Genomic DNA, 18363 nt, shown 5'->3' with positions numbered 1-18363 from the left:
CATTTCGTCATAGAATTTCTACACCGGGGAGGCCTCACCATTTGCTCTGGGAGCAGTCTGGAGGCCAAGGACGACCCATGGTAGCTGTACTTTCCAATTTTTTTTGGTGCAACGTACCATGAGGGCAGCCTTCGGTGAGCAGTGGATCCTTTCCACCATTCCGTTAGCCGTGGGGTTGTACGTTGTTGTGCTATACAATGACTTTCCTACTAAGCGGACCAGGGAGGCCCACAGTTTGGACAGGAACACTGAGCCATGGTTGGTCGTGATATCGCCATTTACCCCATAAAAGCTGATCCAGCTTGTCAGTAAGGCCTCCGCACAGGCGTTGGTTGTGGCCTCCATTGTGGGGTTAGCCTTGGGTCACCTAGTCGAGTGATCGATGATTGTCAGTAGGTACCTGGCATCTCCAGACTGTGGGAGGGGGTACATAATGTTGATGTGGATGTGTCCGGATCGTCGTCTTAGTTGCGGGAAGTCCCTGATGCCAGATTCCATGTGATGGCTGATCTTGCTGATCTGGCATGCCATACATGTCCGGGCCCATTCATGTGTGTCCTTCTTGGTGCCTGCTGCTGAGGTGTCTCCTATCTTAAACTATTGTTGCCTTCCCCTTCAGTACATCATTCGGGTCATGATGCAGGCGATGTTCAGGACAAAGCAGCAATAGTAGTTCACCATGCCGATGAACTCCTGAAGGGCCTTGATCGTCGTGCGTGTTGGGAAGGTCCTCACTGCCTCCACCTTGGAGGTCATTGGCTGAACGCCCTCCAGGGAGGTCTTGTGGCCTAGAAAGTCCACCTTCTCCATGCAGAATGTGTACTTGTCAAAACGGACCACCAATTCGTTCTCCTGCAAGCGTTTCAGGACCGCCCGGATGTGGTCCCTGTATTCCTCTTAGAACTTGAAGGAGATGAGGATGTCGTCGATGTAACTGCAGTAGAATGTCAGGTCTCCGAGGATGCTATCCATCAGGAGCTGGAAAGTGACCCCTGCGTTCCTGAGGCCGAAGGTGGAGAAGGAAAATATGTATGTTCCGAAGGGTGTGATGATGGCCATCTTCGAGAAGTCGTCTGGGTGGATGGGGACCTGGAAGTATGACTTGGGGAGGTCCATCTTTGTGAAGACCTGTGCTCCGTGGAGGGCGCTGGTGAGGTCCTGCATGTTTGGCAGGGGTTAGTTGTCTGGCGTCCTGGCAAGGTTGAGGCGATGCCGCGACGGTAGTCCCTGCAAGACCTTCAGGTGCCGTCGAATTTCTTCCCCATGTGAAGGGGCGAGGCCCACGGACTGGCCACATTCTCGCAGATCCCCATCCATTACATTTCGGCGAAAGTACCCCATCGTAGGGATGTAGTGGTAAATATTATGTTTGGCAGGTGACCCAGCTTACTGGCATGGTTCTGGCATATAAATATCAGGAAGCTCTTGCACCAAAGTGGCATGCCGATGAGGGGTGAGTGAGCATATTCCTATATTGAGAAGGTGCTTCCGGGCAACATCCACCAGCAGTCTGTGGTGGGCCAGGAAATCTGCTCCATCTGATATCAGCAATGCCAATGGCCCAGGTGTAGGAGTGTTCCATGATGGATATAATTTTCCAAGGTCCGGGTCCTGTAGCAACGGATGGGGCTGCCATACATGGGCACCAGCAGGTTGGTGGCGTCGTTGGGGCGGTCCCGGTCTTTCTTTGAAGGCGGGAATGTTGAGTGCAGGGCACCACTGTCTACCATCATCCTCCTACCCAACACGGCATCACGGTGGTAGAATCCTACCTAATGGGTTTCTGTGATGTTTATGGCCACGGTCGATGTTGGGGATGGCCGCCATCCTAGAATTTTTTGGATATTTACATGGAGGGCTACATCTCATGTCTTCCTTCCCAAACGTCTGGTGATAGCAACACCAGCCCGGGATCGGCATCTTTTACTGTCATGGGGGTGTCGGTCTCATCTGGTGCAGGGCGTTGATCTCCTGCCTGTCTGTCTCATCCAGGCCGTATGCTTCGCTGAGTTCTTCCTCTACTGCGTTGATTAACACCGGCAATGCAGTATGTCTGGAGGCCTTGTGGATTTTCTAGGCCTTATGTACCATCGACGAGGCGGGCCCTTATGTCTTGGGGGTAGGCGTCATAAGATCTGCTGGAACAAACTGATCTTCCGTCATTCGTCTGCGTCGACTTACGGAAGCATCAAGAGACGAACCAGTTTGACTCAGGCATCCATGCACTAGTTGTCCCTCAGAGGTTAATTTACCAGGTCGAGGACTCGCTGTGCCCTCACGGAGACTGAAAGGGAATATGAGCCGAGAAGCTTTTACCGCAGGTCGTCGTAACGTACCTGCCCTTACTGTGCATCCACCTGGGGGGATACAGTTTAAAACATCCTCCAGTAAGGTTGCCAGGACGATGTCGGCTTTGGTTCCCCCCTACTGTTATCTGTGCCACCTTAGAGAGGACATCTGCTAGCAGGAACCAGGAGGCTATATTCTGCTGAGAGGACAGCGGCAGTCTCACACTCTGGCCCAACGATGCCTGTGTCATGGTGACGGTGGTAGGTGGAGATTGTGTCTTGACAGCCGTGGCAGTTGAGTTGGATTGTGCTACCTCATTGTGCTACCTCACACATGTAAATGTGATATATATTGTAGTTAATCTGCTAATGGTGTTGAGTTCCTGTGTGGTAGTGTACACGTAAATGCAGGGCCAAACCACCCGGGAAAGCGAAAGAACGGAAGAGTTTTACGATGTGTTGTGTCCATTAGTGGCGATTTGATGTCAGCCTGGGAGAGGAACTTTCAGAAACCCTAACAGAAACGTCGTATGGTTCCATAATAAGCTTTTCTAACAGCAACATAGCCGTATTGAGTCCTTTAATGATGTAGCCAAAACTGCAAAGCTACCATCCAATCTGGAAGGTCACCACTAGTGAGAGCACGAATGAGAGACAACTGAGAACTGACATTTTTATTGCTTGTGCGACTCATAGAACACTAAGTCGTGCAGACTGAATAGTAGTTCCTGGGCTGGGCAGCGACCTCCGTACGCACAAAGGTCAAGTCTGACCAGCGATTTGTGTTTATTTTACATTTTCATGAAGGGATTACAAAGCAACAAACATGAAATGAAACATGATACATACATCGGTAGAAAGGCCGCAACATTCTATATACAAAGGTATATACAAATATCCCGTTGCGAGTACGGGTTGAAAATGATAGGTACGTAAGACGGATTCAGAAAAGTGAAATCCGAAAATGTGATGACTTTGCAATGGAAATAACATTTAAATAAAACCAGAGCAATTATTTCATGAACAAAAGTACATAAAATGAGATAAAATCAACCGTTTGGCATCAAACGAACTTTAAGGTTTCAAAAACTGAAATGTAACACAAATAACCTTTAACAAAAATACCCATTGAGGTTATCGAAAACAAATAAAATATAATACAATTAATCTGACAAGATTCTCACCACTAGGGTTACCGAATAAAAATAAACAAGACAAAGGGACATAAAGGTTCCATAAATTTCCGCTCGCAGGCTCAAATGTTCATAGCCACGTAAAACCTCAGTGAAATACTTAAACAAAAGTCGTCTAGATATTCATTAGCCAAGGAGAGGTGGTGAAATGGTTACAACAATACCCTGGGTCAGGGTGCTACTTAAGTCTTTTGAAGTTCAAGAGAACAGGGTTTCTGTTTATTGTTGGGCCGCAGTCTTGGTGACTAGTCTTTATTTTGCGGTGAAGACGTAAATGGAGATAGAATCATACCACGAGCTCAATGGGCTCCTTCATCTGTATAATGCATGCGATGATAGGCCATATGGGCTAACGACCCTCTATCCAAAAAGAGCAGGACCGTGTCACTCCATTTGTCACTGTAGTAAAAGATTGAATGGGCAATTTCAAAGGTAGAAATAGCTCACGTGTTGGCATTCAGAAAGATTAAGGCATAGATGCGCTGTCAGGTGCAAACTTGAAATGCTATGTTAGATCAGATGATCTGGATTAATCCCTCTTGAAGGGTACCTATATGGAATAAAAGGAGTAATATTGCACCCACAGGGGAATATATATGCAAAGAAAAGCAGTCTGGCATATCTGATAATTGTTTGAAATTGGAAAAATGGAAGAAGCTATGCCTGGCAGACAATAAAATTCCAAACTAACAGACTTTTAATCAAGCAGATATGGAAATTAAGTAGATATAGTATTTAATGTACATTCAAGGTTAGTGAATAATTAATCCTAGAATATGCTCAAGTAAATAGGAACCCCCAAACATTTTATGCAAACATCAAAAGCGTTGCCGTAGAAATCTGTCTGTGTGACATCACGAGCATCAGGAGATGATTGATATAGGTGAATTGGAAAATGGAAGGAGAGAGGTAGCTAAAATAAATCATGCAAATGATAAATCAGAATAAAAAAGATGAAAGAATATAAAACGTGAAAATTAACCTTCACACCATGGTCTCCTTCCATAACTAGAATTTTAGTTCTGTAAGCAAAATTTTTCCAGTAAGTTTTATCAAGGAAATAATATATTTTTACTGGTTTCTTCATAATATATATGTTTGATGATTTTTTTTATCATTTCGTATTAATTGGAACATGGCAGAATTGAATCACTTTCATTGATGATTCTCTGCCCTCATAAATTCACTCCAATTGCTGACAAGTAGCTAAAGATGTGACAAGACTATGTAATTTGCCATTTGAGGAAGTTTGCTTTATTTTCTCGATATTAACTGTTTTATTTCCTGAGGAGTACCAGCCATGATGTTAAAATATTTCCTTCTCTTAGGTCCTTTAGCAGTACCTCTGAGCCTGAAGTTTGGCCACCGACTTGTGGCAATTGTGGCAGGGGCAGTTTCATCCTCATCATTTATAGCATCTGCTTATGTGGAAAACCCATATCTTCTGCTCTTCACTTTCTCATTCATTTGCGGTAAAGTATTTAAAATTTTATCATTCTTCATTCCACTACGAGTCAGTCATGCGTTTGAGGATGGATATTGTTTTGTATCATTAAAATAATATGATAGATTACATATTTTGTGAATGACCTTCTTTTTAGATTTTTTTACATTGAGTGGAAAATTATGCTATAACTAGTGTACCCGAGCCATCAAAAATGATGTCTAGATATTTAATCACACTACCAGCGGCCACTACAAAGTGTTTAATCTCTTTCAACTGACGTATGTAATGTTTGAAGAACACTCTTGAAGATTTCCATTCTGTGTAAGACAAAGCCTGTAAAGGACATAGATTGGAAAAATTTAAGGAAGAGGCAACTTTTCTAGGGTCATGTCAAGATGGTATACTATCAGGGTCAGCCCTTCTCATGAAATAGGTGAGTTTGGACCTTAGCTGTTTCAGAGAAAGATTAGATCGTGTCGTCTCCCCTTTAAAACGTTGACCGCCTTTAAAGGCCCGGTTCTTTAACAGGTAGGCCTTAAGGCACTCCACGGGGCACAGAGGAAGGTCCTCTTGTAGTGGAATAATCTTCCAGGGCCGCTAGCATTTCGTGGAAAGTCTGTTTTCCGCTAAGAATGCAGGATCTGGGTAAAGATTTACTTCCCCTGATTCCAAGAATTCAATGTGGCCATCATCCCTTAAAAGGGCCACAATCTCACTGAATCTAGCACGAGAAGCCATAGCAACCAAAAAGATAGTCTTTTGAGTAAGATCCCTCAGAGAGGTAGAGGCGTTATCTATCGAAGAGGTAAAGAGCAGGACTTTATCCAATGACCATGAAATAGCCTTGGGAGGAGCATTAGTTTTCAGTTTAGCACAAGCCTTTAGGATCTTATTGAACAGCTCGTTATTGAGTTCAATATCAAAAGCATAAGCAATTGGTCTTGTTAGCGGCGACTTACATGAGGCAATAGTTGTACAGGCCAGACCTTGATCATGCAATGGGATAAGGAAAGAAATACAGAAGTCCATAGAAACAGAAGAGGGCTGATGACTTTTCACGAATGCAACCCATTTTTTCCAGGAAGACAGATATTGTTGTTTCGTTGTGTTGGACTTGTATTCTTCTATGAAATCAATTCACTCCTTTGCAACTCTAAACTTTCTTTGAGCCACGAGGGAGAGAAAATTATGAGCTGAAAGGTTTTCGTTATCCAAGAAGGAGCGAAGACAGTCTTCTGTTGAACATCTTAGGACAGCATTGGAGATGGTAGAGGGACCTGGAGAGGTTTGAGTTCCAGAACAAGAGGATACCAATTGTTCTTAGGCCACTTTGGAGCCACTAGAGCGGCTGTTCCCTTGATAGTCTCCAGTTTGCTCAGAACTTTTATTAGGAGGTTGAATGGTGGTAATAGGTAGCTGTGAAACCAATGGTTCCAGTCCAGAGACATCGCATCCGTTCCAGTCGCTTCCGGATCTAAGTTTGGTGCTACATACTGGGGAAGCTTCTTGTTGAAGCTCGTCACAAAGAGATCAATTTGCAGTTCTGGGACTTGCTCTAGAATGAAACAATGATTTTGCATCCAGAGACTATTCTGTTTCCAAAGGCTTGGACCTTAACAGGGCGTTCATCGTCATATTGCAGACCCCTTTGAGGTGAACTGCTGAGAGATGCCAATTCCTACGCTTTGCTAAAGTGAGAGTGACTAGAATCACATGGTTGATCTGAGAAGACCTGGAGCCCTGTCTGTTGACACAGTGGACTATTGTCCTGTTGTCGATGACTAATTTGATGTGTGATTTTGTCTTTGGGTTCAATCTCTTCAGAGTCAGAAACGCTGCCATAGCTTCCAGAATACTGATGTGAAATTTCTGAAATGTGATTGACCATAGACCCTGTATTTTCTTGGAAGGGGAATGTCCCCCCCTCCCCTAACCTTGTTCCAAGGTGTCTGTGTGAATTGCCACAGACGGAGGAGGATACTGTAAAGGAACGTGTGTCGATTAACTCTTGGCAGTGGACACGGCTTGAGCTGCTTTCGCAGTAAGACCAGGGTTCTGTGGCGAAAACCTCTCCGAGCATTTGATGCCTTACTTCTCCAGACTCTGTCAGCATATTTGAGTCTTGCTTTTAAGATTAGGTCTGACACGGCAGCGAACTGCAGTGAACCCAAGACTCTTTCCTGTTGTCGCCTGGTGAGTTCTCTTGAACAGAGTAGGCACCTGACAGAGTTTACGATTTCCTTGCTCCTGCCTTGCGGTAGAGAAAGGGTGTATGACTATGGATTCCAGTAAAATCCAAGCCACTGAAATTCTTGAGATGGAGACAGCCTAGACTTTTCGAAGTTTATCTGAAAGTCCAGAGACTGTAGGAATTTCATGACTTCTCAAGCTGTACGGAGACATTCCGATTTCGTTGCAGCCATGACCAGCCAGTCGTCCAAGTATACCATCACCTGGAGGCCTCTGTTCCGTAATTGTTGGACGATGGCATCGACTAGCTTCATGAAAATCCTTGGCGCTATATTGAACCAGAAGGGCATAGCTCTGAATATTTAGCCCTCTCTTGCCAGTCTAAAATCAAGGTAGGGGGAGAAGTGCTGACCTATCTGAAGATCTATGGAGACGGTAAAGGCTCCCTGGGGTAGTAGGGTCTGTACTTGCGAGATAGTCAGCATCTGGAACTTGTCGATCAGAATGAATTTGTTTAATGGGTAAAAGTCCAGAATATTATTATCATTATTACTTGCTAAGCTACAACCCTAATTGGAAAAGCAGGATGCTATAAGCCCAGGAGCCCCAACAAGGAAAATAGGTTAGTGAGGAAAGGAAAAAAGGAAAAATAAAATATTTTAAGAATAGCAACAACATTAAAATAAATATTTCCTATATAAACTATAAAAACTTTAACAAAACAAGAAAGAGAGAAATTAGAATAGCATACCCGAGTGTACCCTCAAGCAAGATAACTCTAACCCAAGACAGTGGAAGACCATGGTACAGAGGCTATGGCACTACCCAAGACTAGAGAACACTGGTTTGATTTTGGAGTGTCCTTCTCCTAGAAGAGCTGCTTACCATAGCTAAAGAATCTTTTCTACCCTTACCAAGAGGAAAGTAGCCACTGAACAATTACAGCGCAGTAATTAACCCCTTGGGTGAAAAAAAAAATCTTTGGTAATCTCAGTGTTGTCAGGTGTATGAGGAGAAAGGAGAATCTGTAAAGAATATGCCAGACTATTCGGTGAATGTGTAGACAAAGGGAAAGTAAACCATAACTAGAGATAAAGATCCAATGTAGTACTGTCTGGCCAGTCAAAGGACCCCATAACTCTCTATTGGTAGTATCTCAACGGGTGGCTGGTGCCCTGGCCAACCTACTACCTATAGTTCGAATCTTTCTTGGGCACGCAAAATAGCTGCCCTTGAAAGTTCATAGATTTTGTGCAATGGATGGCTCCCTTCTGGAAAAGATCCTGTACATAATCCTCCTAGAATGGGGTTGTGGGTGGAAGAATCTCTTGAACTAGGGTGGTTTCTATCTCCATTTCCAGCCTAGTCCTTTTGAGACTATGCTGTGAGCCCAGGGATCGAACTCCCATCGATCCCTGAACAGATAAAGTCGTCCCCCTACAGGGAGCTCCTCATTGTTGTTATGAAGGACCTGCATCTTTAACCGCCTTGTCTCTAATTCCTGCGCCTCAAGATTGGCCGCCCTTTCTCAGACCTTCCTTTGCTGCTGGCGCTCTTCTTTTGAGCTCAAACAGGGTGAAAATGTAGTGATGGCTCTCTCATACACCGGTTTGAAGTCTGGAGACTGTGATACAAACTGCGGGGAACCATGTACATAGTCTGAGGGATGGCAGCAACTGAGACTGTTGTGACAGGAAAGGATTTCCTTTCCTTAAAGTGTCTTCTGGGATTCTTTCCCTCGGGTGGAGTTTCTTCTCCGGAGGTAAATTTCCTTTTAGAGAAAATCCCCTCTTTTCTATAACGCTCTTATTCTCCTGAGCTGTTTTGTCCATGACTTCCTTAACCAATTTCTTGTGAAAGAGGTCTTTCTCCCAGATATTGGAGTCGGGCAGCTTTCTCGGTTCGTGCCTGATCGTACAGGACGTGTTCTTTACATGCTCTTCTGGCTAAGAAGAAGGCATGGGGATCTCTATAAAACATGGTTAGGTGAGCCTTTGCCAAGGCTGGAAAGAGATCAAATTTGGAATATTTTCCAATTAGCATCTCTAGATAAGATTGGAAAGATAAAGAAGCAGATAGTCTCTCTTTAGCTTCCAATTCTTCCCTTAATATGGATTTGGGAATTCAAGGTAGTTTCTCATTAAACTGCTTGCCTCCAATGTCTTTATATAGTTTTTCAACAGTAAATGTATGTTGGACATATTCCCAACTGTCCAAATCATAAGGAGGAGCTGGGGAGACAGGTTTACGCTCCTCCTGCATTGGCACTGGTTTACCTTCCACTACTGCTTTCTCTACAGCCTCTAAACTTTTAGAGGGGAAAGGAAAGACAGTATCCTTGAGGGTAACAAAAGTGGCCTGCTTCTTGCCAAAAGCAGAAAGTTGGGTGTTAGTGAATTCGGCTGTCTTCAGCTCCTTAACCAAAATATACTGACCCTTGCTGTGCCCCAGGATGATTGTTTCCTTCGGGATCGTATCATCCCTGATGGAAGCTTCTGAGTTTAGCCTTACATAGCAGTAAGGATAACTATCGATCAATGGGAAGAATTCCAAGTCCGAGACTGACTTGGAACCCAACTCCTATCCAATGTGGAAGTATCCTCCACTTAAGGCCACATGCTCAGCATAATGCCAAGGGTTCTTAACTGTGCATTCAGGTAGGTTCGAAGCTGGGGAAGCCTTAGAGGTAGGTGCCTTTTGTAGAGCTTCTATTCTCGCCATTAGGTCTGCTTGAGAACGTTCATGTTTGGCGTTTAGGTTTTCCATGGACACCATAAATTCCAATTGCCCTGGAAATAATGATTAATCCAGCGTAAGAATAGGGGTTGAGGTAGAAGCTGGGCCCTAAGCAGCAGGGATAGGGGAACAAGCAAGCTAGTGAAGTATTGGGAATTGTACTCACTGTACATCCAATGATTCCGCAGAGGGTTCTGTGGTCAGCAGGATCCTCTCCCTCTCTGATGACGCAGAAGCTTTCGACATATTGTTGGCGTTCAAGCTCATGACTTGCAGAGTGTCCCGGAATTCATCATCCACATGATCTACTGGTACTGGCGGGAGTTGAACCATCGGTAATTGGTGACCAAAAACAGTGGTCACATCGGCCTTAGGAAAGAGGAGGTCCTTCAGTTCCATAGAAGGAAGATAAGGGGCTCCTTGTTGAGAGCTCTTCAATCCAGTCGGAAGACACTTGTCTCCCGACTCCGTTCTTGCATGTCCAAGGAGACGTCGGTGGGGTGGAAGCCAGTGTTAAGGAGGTCTTTGCAAACCTGACAGTTAGTAGGTTCCCAGATAGAAATAGACCCCTTGGAAACATGACAGTCCACATGTTTCCAGAAAGTCTTGTGGCCACAGGGCAACTTGACCCGCCTGGTACAGGTGACTATTGAACACACCATATCATCAGCAACCTGTAAAGATGAAAAAATTTCAATGAGTACAAAACATTAGAAAATATATTTTTTGTTTAAGATTAAGCATACATTTGAAATTTTATGCTTAAAATAATGCTTAAGATTAATCTTAGCATAAATAAACCTACCAGCTAAAATATGACTTAAGACTAAGATAATAAAGACTCATGCTAAACAGCTCAGAAATCATTGGCAAGTTTTTAAAAAACTATCAATTCACTTATCATACTGTCTAAGCCAGCAACAACTGCCCCGAAGCAGCAGTAGCTGGGTTAAGGCAACAACTATATCTAGTAACCAAGATAAAAACTGACCTTTCAGCACCCCAGCCATGTCAACCCAAAGCGGCAGAGGCATTGTCAAGTCGACAGGAAGAGAATGGATAATCCCATAGGGAAGGGTCCACAATCAGGGAGATAGGTATAGGAAGGAAAGGCAGCTAATAAGGGAACTTTCCTGGTCATTATCATTAACTTATGAAAAGAGTGGGTTTAGCTCGTAAGATAATGAGAGCCATACAAGACGGCCAGGATGCTAAGAATTGGAAATTCAAAGGATGACCTGACAACCAGGGGGGATCCAATTGACCAACTTCAAAGGACAATTTTCCTCACATATGGAAGAGGATAGGAATGAGCAGATGACCAGTCTAAGACTGTAGCTAAGGCAGCAGAAGGAATGTCCCATAGCCAACACATCCAGTGAGCACAGGATGGTTAAGCTGCAGTCACAGAACAGGCAATTGCCAAGGCGGCAGAGGAGAACCTCAAGGAGTACCAATTCTTTGCCTAGATAGGGTCAGGCCATAGGGAGAACTGCGTAGGCTAACCTAGCCTACCTAGCACATGAGGGAAAAGTTCAATACCTAGGGTAAGATGAGTAGACAAGAGGAGCTGTAGTTCCCAGTACAGTCAGGTTGTGGCCTAACCAGGAAGGGGAAGGGGCAGAGAAACCACCCAAGGGTGGTCTCTAAGGAGGCAGAGAGATTTAGTCTAGTGAAGGAAACACTCTCGTCCACCTAGGGTCATGATAGATAGCCTACAGGCTATTCTATCCAAACATGGCAACGAAGGGTACTACAGTCGCCATGGGACTAGACAGGGATGGGAACAATGTTTCACAGCAGGTAGACACACTAGCAGGCACAAAGGGAAGGGAAAAGGGTGGTGATGGGAGACTCAGAAATCGGTAAGGTGTCACGACAGGAAGGCCTAACTGCCACATAGAACCGGAATAGTGTTCTAAGGGGTCTGCAGTGATAGGGTACATAGGACAAGTCCTCACAACCAGCCATAGCCTAACAAAAACTAAGAAGGAATCATAAGAATGTGTAAAGCGGCACAAGGGGGTTTACCTGTCAGCAGTAGAACAGGGGGTAGTGCGTTCCAAAGGGGTAAACAAGAAATAGACACAGGGATCAAGTTCCCAAGACCTGTGCCGCCTCGCCAAACATATAGGCTAAGTGGAAAGTGAAAACAGTCACCCTAGGAAAACTGTAAAATACTATCCAACTCCCAGAGGGACCTTCAGGACTGCAGCTCCCCACTGTGACAAGTCGACAGCATGGCAAGATGGGCAGCCTCACGAAACCAGTAAGGTTAGGGGAAAGAAGGGGATGTTGCACAAGTGTAAAATCACCAGGCATGGCCGCCGGCCAGAGTGGAACTAGCCTAAGTCAATGCTGATTAAAACACACAAGTAACACCATAAAAATGGGTTAGGATACCCATAATCATACCACACTGTAAAATATTAATTTAGAATATATTCCTACAATAAAATGAGTAAATAACCAAGCATTTCTGAGCGATTTGGAAACATGATGTAACGGTGCCGAATGCATGTCTGCCACAGATAATAAAAGGCATGCAAATCGAAAGAAAACAGGGTGGAGACGCAAAATTCTCCAACTCACAAGAAAAGGGCACTTAACTTAGTCGATGTGGAAGAAGCTGAAGCAACCATGATTGCTAAATTACTCAAAAAGCTAAGAAAACAGGATGAAAAACTTCAAGCAACCCTCAAAAATGGCATCTGCAAAAAGAAATGGTTTAACAGGAAATGTGTTAGTTGTAGCACATTGAGATCGGGATTTGTAACGGCTCTCTCGCCCATGTATCCTACCCTATCCCTTATCATTCGAGACAAGGTTATCTCTATTCGGGGAAGGATAACCATGGCTTGCTATTAACATGCCCCTGATTTATATACGATATCTCTTGGGATACTCACTCCGGAGGTTAGAAATCTGGGATAACTCAAGGGTAAAATTCTCTGGTATATCACTCACAGAGATAGAAAGACGATTAGACCTTAATCAACAAAGAGAGCAGGCAGGCTTTAGAAGTGGGTATTCAACAACTGACCATATCCATGTATTTAACCAGCTAATGGCAAAATCAACATATTATGACAAACCCTTTAATATGGTATTTATAGATTATGAGAAAGCTTTTGATTCTGTCAAAACTTCAGAATTAATGAAAACCCTTCAAAAACAAGGAATACAAGAATCTTATGTTAGAACACTTGAAGATCTCTATATAGGAAGTACATCAATTCTAAAATTACATAAAGATAGTGAGAAAATTTCTGTTGAGAAAGGAGTTCGACAGGGCGACCATCTCTTCTAAATTTGTCAAATCATGCCTATAAGGAGTTTTTAAGAATTTGGATTGGAAAAATCTAGGAAGTAATATTAATAGGGAATACCTTAACAAATTAAAATTTGCAAATGGCAAAGTTGTGTTTAGTGAATCTTGGGAGGAATTGAAAAAGATCATAGAAGATTTGCACAGAGAAAGCAGAAATGTAGGACTGAAAATGAATATGAATAAAACTAAGATAAAGTTCAATGAAAATACAGAGACAATAATCAAGAGTTATGGACGAACCTCTAGCGATTGTTAATGAATATACATACTTAAGACAGTCAGTAAGTGTTTTCTCTAGACACGAGGCCTAAATTAAAAGAAGGATAAGCATGGGGAGAGGAGCATTTGGTAAACAAAATGAATAAGATTATGGAAAGTAAAATGCCACTTTCTCTAAAAAGAAAAGTATTTGATGAGATGGTCCTACCAGTATCAACTTATGTATCAGAAACTTGGAGCCTTACTAAAGCTAGTTACACCTCAAAGACCAATGGAAAGAATAAAGATGGGAATAACACTAAGAGACAGAAAAAGAGGGACATAGATACGAATGCAAACCACATTGGAGGATGTTCTTATGACATGTTAGAAAAAGGAATGGACATGGGCAGGGCATATAATGAGAGGGACAGACAATAGATGGACATTAAGAATAATAGAATAGGTCCCAAGAGATTGTAAAAGAAGCAAGGGAAAGAAGAGAAGACAATGAATCGATGAACTAAGGAAGTCTGCAGGCGTGGACTGGCACACAAAGATCATAAACAGATGCAAGTGGAAGAATTTGTCTGAGGCCTTTGATATGCAGTGAACCAGCAACGGCTGATGATGATGATATACTCTATACACACACACACACACACACACACATATATATATATTGTGACGGCGCCGAGTAAGGGTGTGAACTCAAAGGCAGGAAGCAATCGACTGAGTTATATTATTGTGGAACACTCTCCTTATATACAAAACCTCAAGGCAACAGGACATAACAAGTTCACAAGACAAACAATATTACAGAGGAAAAACCAGACAGGAATTTTCATGTTCGTTTTAGTGCGAGGGAGGAGCGAAGATACAAGCATAATATATACAAAAGGAATTATGTACAATTGTGTGAAACACGGTTGGTACATGGCTCCCCCCCTAAAAATGACATACTGTACATGTTAAATAGGGCGTCCTGATCTAGAGAGGCGAACTGTAGGCGGGTCATCTGGCAGAAGATAAGCAGGTTTTAGACGATCAATAGAGACCCAGTCTTCTTTGCCCCGAATATTTAGGAGGAATGCTTTCAGACTGCGTCGGATCACAAGGAAAGGGCCCGTGTAAGGGGGCGTTAGTGGTGGCTTGCTGGTGTCGTTGCGCAGGAAGACGTGCGTTGCAGAGTGCAAGTCCGTTGGTATGTGATGCTTCGCTGGGGGCTTGTAAGTCTGGCGGCACGGAGTAAATTTTCCCACGACGTGACGTATGCGCTGGAGATCGTCGGAGGAGGTTGTAGAAGGAAAAAACTCGGCAGGGACGACCAACGGGTCGCCATACACCATTTCGGCTGCCGAGACGTCGAGGGCGTCTTTAGGAGTGGTCCTCCATCAACGCCTCCACCCCTGACGACGAGGATGCCTATTCAACGTCAACCGAAGCTGACATGAATGCCGTAGGACATACACGCCTACCCCATGACGTGCCGAAGCGGCGACAAAGCCGCCCACCACCCACCAATCGCTCGCGCCCCAACGAACGACTTCTACAGCCACTTACTACCTCCCATCCGCCGCAGTTTTGCTACTACCACTTCAGATTCGGGGCAACCGCGAAGAAATGTGCCAAAGATTGTCAGTGGCCAAAAAACGTGTAAGTAGGCCATCGCTTGTGGCGGTGGCCTCCCATGTTTCTAATCTTTTCTTTTTACAGGATGCAGGAACGGGCGTGCGATTTTTGGTAGACACGGGTGCTTATCGTTCTCTTTTGCCAAGGAAACTCTTCAAGGCACAACGTAGTCTGTCTACATCTGCCGACGTCCGCTTGGTAGCTGCCAACGGATCTGCGATACCCACCTACGGTTACGAGAGCCTCACATTATCGTTCGGAAATGGTAAATTCAATTGGAAGTTTCTCGTTGCTGACGTCACAATGCCAATCCTCGGTGCGGATTTCCTCTCTCATTTCCACCTTCTGGTCGATGTCGCCCACCGACGATTGGTCAACGCAGACTCGTACTTGTCGACACCTCTTCAACCCGCCCCCTCTAACCTCGCTCTCCACATCAGCGCACCCACGGATGCCTACGCCCACCTCCTCACGTCGTATCCGGAAGTTTTCCGTCCAGAACTTCGCCAAACGCCCACGGTTCCTGCCAAGCACGGTATTTATCACCATACCAAGACGACGGGACCCCCAGTCTTCGCAAAATTCAGACGTCTGGCACCGGAACGATTGGCAGCCGCCAAACAGACGTTCGCCGAAATGGAGAAAATGGGCCTTTGCCAAAAAGCCTCCAGCCGTGAACTCAAAGGCAGGAAGCAATCGACTGAGTTATATTATTGTGGAACACTCTCCTTATATACAAAACCTCAAGGCAACAGGACATAACAAGTTCACAAGACAGACAATATTACAGAGGAAAAACCAGACAGGAATTTTCATGTTCGTTTTAGTGCGAGGGAGGAGCGAAGATACAAGCATAATATATACAAAAGGAATTATGTACAATTGTGTGAAACACGGTTGGTACAATATATATATATATATATATATATATATATATATATATATATATATATATATATATATATACATTTATATATATATATATATATATATATATATATATATATATATATATATATATATATATATATATATATACATATAACCAGACACTTGCTCTTTACTATATAGGGGAGTTAGCTTTGTTCCATTTCAATTATATTTGGAATGTTTTTCAGTTGTAAAATTTTCCAAAGGGGACTGACTCAAAGCACGTCATATATTATTTGAAATTACGCTATATGTTAATTTCCAGTATCTTTCTAGGTGCTGGAGGAGGTATATGTATGAACTGCTGTTTCCAGATGAACTCCGATTATTTCGATAAACGAATCGGATTAGCAAGTGGCATTATGATGGCCGGAGGCTCCTTGGGACTGATCCTATTATCCCAACTTGCTTCGTACCTTCAACAAATATACCCCTTTGAATGGGCCAACATTATTGCTGGTAAGATAGGTACCCAGTTTAAAAGATTAAAATTGCAATTAGAATTAAATAAAACCTTGATGATGCACAGATTGGCACATTGGTAAATAAAATGGGAGAATTTCTTATTTGATTTTTATCTTGATTAGACTAAGATTCATTTCTTGAGAAATTCTGTAACTTTTTTTCAGTTTTAGATTTAAATTTGCTCCCATCTCTTGGACAATATTGCATTTTTTTCTGTTTAAACTGGACACATACTGAGACATTTCATATTTGTAGCATTTTAGTAATCTTAACTTACTACTACTATAGTGTTCTGCCCTAATGCAGGTCATATTATGGATTAGTTGCCCTTCATAATTTTAAAATCATGGCCACCTCTTTTAGCTCTTGGCACTTCCTCCCTCCCTTCAGGTCATCTAACAATGACTTCTTTTCCTTCCTCTGGGTCTTCGTCCTTCAAATTTACGTTCTGTAATATCTTTCAGCAACTCATCTCCTCTTAACTTACATTGATCTAAAAACTTCAACCAATCAATACATCCTATTTCTTTTCATTACCATCTAAGTATATTTATAGGCAGACTGGCTTTTAATGTATTTTTTTTTATTATTATTATTCAGGTATGATCATGATGAATGCAATTCCTGCAGCAATGCTTCTCCATCCTGTTGAATGGCATTTAAAGAAAACTAAATCATGTTACATTGATGATGCCTTTGGGACAACAACATCAAAAGTGCCCTCTGAGATTAATGTCAGTCCTGATAAGGAGTCATTAAGGCCATTATATAGTAATTCAAGAATAGATTTAGGACTCAAGATGAATTATCCAAAGGGCATTTCTAGAGGCGTCTCTGTACCGCACGAGCTTCTGAATCACAATAAACAACATAATCGTCTCAGTCTTCTGCATTCCATGACCAGGATAAGGACACTGAGCGAGTCTCCTGCCGAAGATGGACTGAACAGGAACAACAGCAGTAGAAATTTCAATGAGACTGGAACTCCTAGGGGAAGCAGAGTGGCTCTGTTCTATTTAGGAGGGAGCACTATTATGGGTAGCGTGCTTACACTTCAGCAGTTCCCTATAGAAGGTGTAGTAAGTGGAGTCTGAATTGCTTCTTTTAATACATTTAGATAGCCTTCTCAGTGAAGACTACTTCCTCAGAAATCACATGACAAGTGTATTTTCCAAATATTATTGTGGAGTGAGATTTGTTATAAAATATATAAGTGAATGATTAAAAAAAAGATTTTCTCAAAGAAAGCCTAATTTTTGGGAGATGCTGTGAAGTTCCCATGGTATTTCCTGTTAAGGTAGGACACAATACATTATACCAAAGAAATTGGTTCCTACTCAAACAAATATTACGTTCTCTGAAATAAGGAATTGTTTTCAGTGGAGATTGGACGTCTCCTGTGAAAGACACTGTGGTCTTTGGCCGCAAAGAGTATGGGCATACAGTTGAGTCTTATCCAAGGCTATTTAATCTTTTTCTTATACTGCCAAGTTTGATATTGGCTTTGTGTTAATGGTGAAACGAAGTAGGAATTCGAGTGTAGGTTGGATTCTGCATCGGTTTATGGCTACTCCAGCGATAGATCCACTCAATGATTGTTCCCAATTATCCCCTCTTACCGAGTGTAGATTGTTGCACCTTACTTGATGATGCACATCTTTTGACATCTACTGTATATGAGCTGGCACGATTGCTTAACAACTGACATGATGTCAGTTGTTAAGTAATCACCAGTGACGTCTATTAATGACAGTGTGTGTGCAGTCCCTATGAAACACTAGGCAGAAAATTGTCTTTTTTGTGCATATATGACAACATAATTCAATATACTAACTGGCAACTTCATATCTTAGCTCTTGCTGAGCCTAAAAGATACAGGACTTGTAGGATCAATTAGCTAAGCCAACAAATTAGGATACACATACGGCTTTCTGCTTTCTCATCACCACTAGC

At 43.0% G+C, this 18363-nt stretch overlaps 1 protein-coding gene across 6 annotated transcripts in view; it reads left to right on the top strand.

Annotated features, from left to right (window-relative positions):
* LOC137627629 (monocarboxylate transporter 7-like) overlaps positions 1-18363 on the top strand; it is a 75904-nt gene that overhangs the window by 50412 nt on the left and 7129 nt on the right. For 5 of the 6 annotated variants that reach the window (XM_068358742.1, XM_068358740.1, XM_068358739.1 and 2 more), the window contains 3 exons: positions 4810-4953; positions 16222-16404; positions 17011-17489. In XM_068358742.1, coding sequence (XP_068214843.1) covers positions 4810-4953; positions 16222-16404; positions 17011-17489 — 806 coding nt within the window. The remainder of the gene's footprint in view (positions 1-4809; positions 4954-16221; positions 16405-17010; positions 17490-18363) is intronic. The other variant, XM_068358741.1, reaches the window with a different exon arrangement.

The sequence above is a fragment of the Palaemon carinicauda genome, chromosome 35 (assembly GCF_036898095.1).
Source record: "Palaemon carinicauda isolate YSFRI2023 chromosome 35, ASM3689809v2, whole genome shotgun sequence".
NCBI lineage: Eukaryota > Metazoa > Arthropoda > Malacostraca > Decapoda > Palaemonidae > Palaemon > Palaemon carinicauda.
This window is presented reverse-complemented; position numbering and strand designations above follow the sequence as displayed.